We start from the raw sequence: 7,570 nt of genomic DNA on the forward strand, positions 1-7,570 counted from the left end.
ATACGCCCTTTGGATGGCCTAAAAATGCATACCTGGTGAATAAATTTCTCAAGCGCTAATTTTATTATTGTATTTTTTATTTTACAGTGGCGTTATTGTATCCGATTGGAGAATTTAGGTGAATTAAGCGTGCAGCTGCGCGAGAGGCATTGGCGAATATTTAGTTTGTCGGGCACATTGGAAACTGTAAGAGGGAGAGGTGTAGTCGGTCAAGAACCGGTGTTGTCGAAAGCTTTACCTGCTTTCCAATATAGTAGTCACGTGAGCTTGCAAGCTCCTAGCGGTCATATGTGGTAGGCATTGTTACTTGAGTCTCATTTATCAGCGTGAAAGCAGCATAATTATTTGTTAAATTTACTCGTTTCCAGGGGTACATTTAGGATGGAGAGAGAGGATGGATACGCGTTCGATTGTAGAATACCACCGTTCTCTTTGGAATCGAAAGCAGAAGAATCCTCGCCTAACGTGGAGGTTTAACTTTCCGGAGACGAATGGGATAATAATTACCTTGATTACAACTAGCTAAGCGTATGCCTTAGATAAATATATGATGGTTTATAAATATAGACAAAGACGGAGATTGTTGAATAAGTTTGGTATATAATTTACGATAAAGATTTGTGATAACTCATGAAAATCGATTTTTTCCAATCTCAATAAAATTATAATGTATATATTTTCTCCCGAAAATCTTTTATGATTTGTTATGAGAGAGAAAGAGAGATGTGATTATTTTCTTTAGAGAGTTATGTGTTCTGATGATATTTCGAATTTATCAAAATAATATATAAATGGATTTATATACAGAGGAATATACAAAAGCCCACATATATCTGAAATATAACAAGAAAATAGTATAGAAAAATATCTGCTCGCAATATTTTAATTTATTGTGTAAAGAGTATTCCAGCTTTAGCTGATTGAGACAATAATGTCAAGTCACAAAGAAATTACAAGAATGAGAAAGATTACAACATTAATGAGAATATGATTATTGCACAGGATTATTTTTAAAATAATTAAACACCTGATCCATTTCGTCATTTCTCAAATGTTTGCCTATGAGTTCATTGGGCCAATTCGAAAAATCCATACGAATTGTGCTTGGCGGGCGGAAATGTAGAACATATTAGAGAGGAGAGGGGAGCGAGATATGCGAGCGCGCGAGCGAGATAGGACGACGTGCATCTTACTTTCTCTATCGATCACGGGATAAAAGCGTGTGCGCTTAGCCTGTGTAAGCACAGCGTGATACAGAAGAGCATCGTTGGAATTGGTTACGTGCCGTCACAATGGTTGTTTGTAAGTCTACCCAGATTACACAAAGAATCTATCCTTTCTTTTTGAAAAGGATGTTTTGTCTGAAACGGTCATTCACACGGGAGATATTAGGATTTCCGACCGTGAAATACGCGAGAAACCATAACTGACCACCCTTAACCTTTTGAGCGTGGCCGATTTTTTGCTTCGATGCAAGCCACACCCTGGCTGGCTATTAATAATTTTTGAGTCGTTGTTCGTACGCTCGCGTCAAGTCGTGCGAATATTCCCGTTTGTGCGCATGTAGATAAGATAAATTCTAGAAAATACAACAAAGAAGGTAGCGCATTCCTCGCCCATTGTGACGCCTGCGGGTGACAATGCGATTTGTCTGGGACGCGCGGTCGAGCATTGTCGCTGATTCCCCACTTTCCGCGCGGAATTTTCATTAAATGCACATTCTGTTTTCCTGTTTATGCAGATAGCTTGTCACCGGAGGTACTCGACGAGCTGCGCACAAAGTTTTATGCGGACAGCCGTAATCTGCTGGCGCAGAATGTTTGCACGAAAACTAATCCCATCGAAGCCTGCGTCTCGAGGAAAGTCGTGGAGGAGACACAGCATGTCTTCACCCATAAGATCGAGGCGGAAGGCAAGCCAATGACCAACCAGAAGAACTCTGGCAGATGTTGGTTGTTTGCTATCCTGAATGTCATGAGGACCAGCTTCATGAAGCATCACAATTTGGATGAGTTTGAATTTAGCCAGGCTTACCTGTTCTTCTGGGATAAGGTATATAGATATCATTGTGCATCCAACTCGTTGACTGCCACAGTAGTCATCAGTGACCTGTGTTACAATATTGCTGTGTCGCACTAATTTAAGGAGTTTATTTACTTAAACCAAAGTATCTCAAATTATACAAAAATTTAATGCATTATTAATCACAGTAAAACACTTTCATAGTTAAAGTTTCATGTGATTTATTTGCACTGTTTATGAGAAACTTAATACTGATTCACGATTTTACATATACAACTTTATGATAGAATTTTACATATACCACTTTATGATAGAAACAATATAGGATGATTATTATTTTAGTAATTCATAAAAAACGATATCCTAATATTGTTAGGGAAATAAATGATTTACCATTATAAATGTTACATATTGGGAAACATGGTATAGAAGAAAGGATATTATTCACTACATTGTTTTTGTGTTACTTTCAGTTGTAAGCCAAAAAATGCTATTTTATGCTTTGAAAGCATTTGTAGCTTGATTTGAAGCTTTGTAACATTGTGAAACAAGGTAATATCATGAAGTTAATTTCAAATTAACATTTATTACTTAGATGGTAATAAATATATAAAAATGTAATTTTGATAAATAGTGAATGATAAATAGTGAATTTATGAGCAGCTCCTTTGAGGTGCTATAAAATACATATCTGATGAATAAACTCTTTAATTATAAAATATAATGATTGCATGTAAAAAACTAAACATATAACTAATAGAGAACCAACAAATACGAGCTAACAAATATTATGCATGACTAATTATACTTATTCATCTTTGGTGATTCAAACTTGAGTTAAGTTAAATTGAAGTTAAACTACACTGAAAAACAAATTAGTAATCTAAACCAAAACAAGTTTAATTAAGTTTAATCAAACTAAACTAGAATTAATCATTGAAACAATTAGTGGAAGTCAATATTGGCAGTCAACATCTTAAGAAGCAATGCAATGCATCTTGTTAAAATATATTGACACATTACATTCCGTATTTCTTACAGGTAGAACGTTGCAATTACTTTTTACATAACATCATAGAGACCGCAAAACGCGGCGAGCCAGTGGAGGGCCGTCTGGTCTCTTTTCTACTATCTGATCCCACTTGTGACGGTGGCCAATGGGATATGATTGTCAATCTCATAACCAGGCATGGTGTTGTCCCGAAGGCCTGTTTTCCCGAGTCCTACAGCTGTGAGTCGAGCGTACGTATGAACAGTCTGCTGAAGAGCAAGCTGCGTGAATACGCCAAGGCTCTGAGGGATTTAATCGACAATGGCGCTACCGACGAGGAGCTGAAGGAGCGCTTGAAGGAGCAGATGGCGGTAATGTATCGGATAATCGGCATTTGCCTGGGAATACCCTCTGAAAAAATCACATGGGAGTACTACGACAAAGTGAAGAATTACAACTGCGTGGGACCCATCACGCCGCTGAACTTCTACGAGCTCCACGTGAAGCCGTACTTCGACGTGAATGATAAAGTGTGCCTGGTGACTGATCCGCGTCCAAGCAATCCTTATGGTAAGCTCTACACTGTGGACTGCCTGGGGAATGTCGTTAGCGGACGAACCACTCTCTACAATAACCAACCCGTGGAACTGCTAATGAAACTGTGTGCCGAGAGCATAAAAAATAATGAACCCGTTTGGTTCGGTTGCGATGTCAATAAGAGATCAATAGATAAGCATGGCATCCACGATCTGAGCGCGTACAATTTCAAGCTGATGTTTGGCACAGACATGCACGTCGGGCTCTCCAAGGCCGACAGACTGCTCTTCGGAGACTCCATGATGGTGCACGCGATGGCGTTGACCGCTGTCTCAATAGACCCTGTGAGTACCTTCTCGTGCGATGGATGTAGGAATTTTCATCTCAGTCGATTATTCGACTAATTCTTTCCTTTAATCTTTATTTCAGAAAGACGGTAAGATAAAGAAATTTCGGATAGAAAACTCGTGGGGCGAAGATCACGGGCAGAAAGGCTATCACGTCGTGAGCACCGACTGGTTCGCCAACTTTGTCTTTGAGGCGGTGGTGGACAAGAAATATGTACCTCCAGATGTGATGGCAGTGTTTGATCAGGAGCCGATCACTCTGCCTGCGTGGGATCCTATGGGCACACTCGCTTATTGATGATAGAGTAGAGCTAATTACAACATTATGGCAAAACTTTTTTCGCATTACGGAGAACAGACTTGAAGCATACAGGAAATATAGTATTTAAAAAAAAGAGAGAAAGAAGGAAAAGATAAAATTCGGGGACAGCGCGATTGTACAAAATACCGTTATTTTATACCTTGCAAGAGAATGTTGCAGTATTGAAAAGGAAGCAATGGCTTTGTCGTTCATACGGATCGCAAGAGCATTTTGTTTACTACAGTATACTACAAAGGGTGACGTTTAAGTTAGACCGTCAAGACTGAGTGTATGAGTTACCATATAATTGAAATCACGAGGTAAATAATTAACGATTCACGCGTGCCGCTATTTCCAGAACGTTTGCGCAACGTTATGTATTCGCAAAAGAGAGCGAAGAACGTTGAATCGCATACTTGACCTTATGGTAGACATTAATGTACCGGACGATCCTTGCATCATGAGTAACCAAATGGTGGTCGTTTTAACACGTCGTTTATAACGCAGTAAAACAAAGCAACCTCTCGTGAAACCAAAAATAAGTATAGATTACAGACCACTTTCCGGCGTGTTATGTACCTTACGACTGGAATTCTCGCGATTTAACCGCGTTAAAGCGCGACATGTAGAGAGGCACTCGTATCTCTGTGCATGTTAATCTTAAGGATCGCACGTGCACATGCTACAAGGTAAAAGCAATAGAACAATACGGATAGATATGTAAAATTCAATAAAATGATTTGCCAGAGGATGATTAAGAGGATTCTTGCTCAAACTGTCTTGTGAATTTGTTACGGTCTGTTATAAGGTAAATGAACCTTGTTCATTTTCCCGAATTATTAATAGATTTATTTATAAAGAAAAAAGAACGCCTTTGAAACTTTGTTGAAGGATATCTTTGTTTCTACTTGGTATTTAATGACCATCCAATCACTAAGTCTGTATTATTCGGTAATTAGGACACGATTCACTTTTTCACTTCATTTACTGATATTTAATCGGTATTATCTAATACATCATTAAAATTATAATTGATATTCATAATTGAATTTTATTCTCTATTATTTCTCAATTGCTGACTAATTTCAAGGTTTTATATAAACGTTAGTAATTATTAGTAAATTAATATTTAATAGTGCAACTTATTTTTTTCTTAATATTAATAAAAATGTAAAATTGCATTTTTGTTAGTTCAATCATTGGGACATTTACCTTATACAAGATTGTATGAGCCACATAGATTTACCTCAATCGAGAGAAGTTTTGCTAGACATGGGGGAGGGGAACTTGCGACTTTAAAACAATTTCTATATTATCAATGTGCTGTTACAAAAGTGAATCTTTTATACAAATGTTAAACGCTTCAAACTTTCGACGATATATGTGAGGCTTTGGACGATGTGAGTTTCTTTTGTTGCTTGTATTGCTTGTGACAGTATTGCAACTTGGCCCAAATGCCATGGCACATGTTCTGTAGACGCCAGTCCTTCTCTTCGAGTGCAAACTTGTAGATCTGTTTGATTATATACCTCGGCGCCCTGAAGTAACCACGTTGAATCAAACTCAAAGCAGAATATAGTCTGCAACGAGCAACAAGAAGTGGATTATCAAGACGCAATGCCAATTCAAACTGCCTTACTGAAATCTTGCCTGCCATCTTAGCCTGGATAAGAAATATATAAATTAATTAAAATATATCACATAATTAGACATGTATGTATAAAAGCAGGAGTAACTTACACAGTGTTCGAATTCTTCACCCAGTGCTGAGAATGCTCCTCCTAAAGTGGATAACCAAGACATAGTGTGATCAGCTTCTTGCCTCTCCAACACCATTTGCGTTAATCTCTCGTTCCTGGAAAGATGTAAATGTCAAATAAAGTAACAACAATCAGCTTTAATTGGCACTGTGAGATCTTACCATTTGTAGTCCAAGAACTGCCTTCTTGGCATCCTCAATCTTATAAATATTATCTGTACACATTTTCTATCGTGCAGTTTAACGTGCAACCACCTGAACAGCGCTCTTAGAGCACTGTTGCGATAAACGTAGGAATTTGACAGAGTTGCAATGTAAGCCGAGACGAGGTAAGAGATTAATCCCCTCGTACACAGACGAGTTGCGCACTTGTCACTCGTGTCCTCGTCTTGTGCGGATGTGTTGATCCTTTGTTGATTGCCGGTAATCTGCTCATGTCTGACCACACACTCTGGCCTAATAATAACATTATCGAAAATCGCGTTGTCCCTGTAGATAATCAATCGTAGACAATTATCCATATTCCGCTTTAACTCAAGGCTGACGTCGACGTAACATCTTGCAGTATCATCGTACGCCGTTGTAGCGAACGTTGTGCAGTTCTCATGGCATCGAGATTTACCGATGAACCTATGTGCCTCGGCAGGTTTTCTCAACCTAATCCATTTGCCATAACCTCTCGACTCGCCGGGCTTCGTCAAAATTGTTGCACCCATGAAATCTCGCGCATACGCGCTCCTACGCCTTAGGTCTGTTCTTTTCAGCCGCACTGTTGCACTGGTGCAATAAGTTAGAGTGAGGCAAATATATTTTATTTCACTTTAGCTTATTGCACAAGTGTAGCAGTGCAGTTGAAAAGAACAGATTACTTGTTATCCCGCGGTTAGATAACCGGCCATGTGAGCGTGACGAGCGTGAACGTTAGATGTCGCTAGTCGGCGCTTTCGGCAGCCCACGCATACCGCGAGGGCGCGTCTTGGTTCTCAAATTTTCGCGGGTAATTTCTCAGGACGAAAAACCCGTTAGAAATAGATCTTCGAAAGGCGCGCTCAACAAATCAATAAACATGGCAGACAATAATAGCATTCTCGAGGTGAGCGTTGGCGAAATATTCGGTACGACGAAGATTGTAGCGCGTCTTTTTGTACCTCACTCCGTTTATCTTGTATTATCAATTATTCAGCGACACTTGTGATCTATTTAGGGACCAAGCAAACCAATGTTGGATGCCCACGTCGGACACGGTAAGAGACTATGCGACGGTGGAGAGGGATCTTTGGCAAGAATTAATCTCAAGGTTTTGCTCCGCGACGTTCCCGCGTGCAATCCCGGGGTGTTGGATCGATCTTCTTCTCCTCAAGGTATATCTAAACTTTTTAATAGTGTATAATCAGATATTTAATTACAAAATAGCGTTACATAGACATCTTTGAAATAACAATAACATTGGCGATTACGTTATAACATCCATGACAGAACGCATTGCTTAAAATATCCACGTAAGTACGTAAACTTAAAATATCGTTCGTGTGTTTAGAAATAATGTTATTGGAAATGTTATTGAAATAATGCATATCTCGCAGCATAGTAGATGTGTATATATATTATATGTG

At 38.9% G+C, this 7,570-nt stretch overlaps 3 protein-coding genes across 3 annotated transcripts in view; 2 read left to right on the forward strand and 1 right to left on the reverse strand.

Moving 5' to 3' along the window:
• The window catches only part of LOC116844471 (polymerase delta-interacting protein 2), a 2,660-nt gene extending 1,970 nt beyond the window's left edge, over positions 1-690 (forward strand). Inside the window, exons 5-6 of the mRNA XM_032816003.1 lie at positions 88-293; positions 369-690. Coding sequence (XP_032671894.1) covers positions 88-293; positions 369-477 — 315 coding nt within the window. The 3' untranslated portion in view covers positions 478-690. The remainder of the gene's footprint in view (positions 1-87; positions 294-368) is intronic.
• Positions 691-1,137: 447 nt separating this feature from the next.
• On the forward strand, positions 1,138-4,956 carry LOC116844470 (bleomycin hydrolase). Its single transcript, XM_032816002.1, has 4 exons — positions 1,138-1,302; positions 1,742-2,052; positions 3,064-3,894; positions 3,980-4,956. The coding sequence occupies exons 1-4, from the start codon at positions 1,293-1,295 to the stop codon at positions 4,193-4,195; spliced, it is 1,368 nt and encodes a 455-aa protein (XP_032671893.1). The 5' UTR covers positions 1,138-1,292; the 3' UTR covers positions 4,196-4,956.
• A 208-nt stretch (positions 4,957-5,164) lies between these two features.
• Positions 5,165-6,783, reverse strand: LOC116844472. The gene is made up of 3 exons (XM_032816004.1): positions 6,120-6,783; positions 5,939-6,053; positions 5,165-5,861 (listed from the first exon to the last, which is right to left on the reverse strand). Exons 1-3 carry the CDS (start codon positions 6,671-6,673, stop codon positions 5,562-5,564), a joined length of 969 nt encoding a protein of 322 aa, XP_032671895.1. The 5' UTR covers positions 6,674-6,783; the 3' UTR covers positions 5,165-5,561.
• Between the last annotated feature and the right edge of the window lie 787 nt (positions 6,784-7,570).

Source organism: Odontomachus brunneus, unplaced genomic scaffold (genome assembly GCF_010583005.1).
Source record: "Odontomachus brunneus isolate Ranch 3 - 2012 unplaced genomic scaffold, Obru_v1 Obru_scaffold_041, whole genome shotgun sequence".
NCBI classification, from domain to species: Eukaryota; Metazoa; Arthropoda; class Insecta; order Hymenoptera; family Formicidae; genus Odontomachus; species Odontomachus brunneus.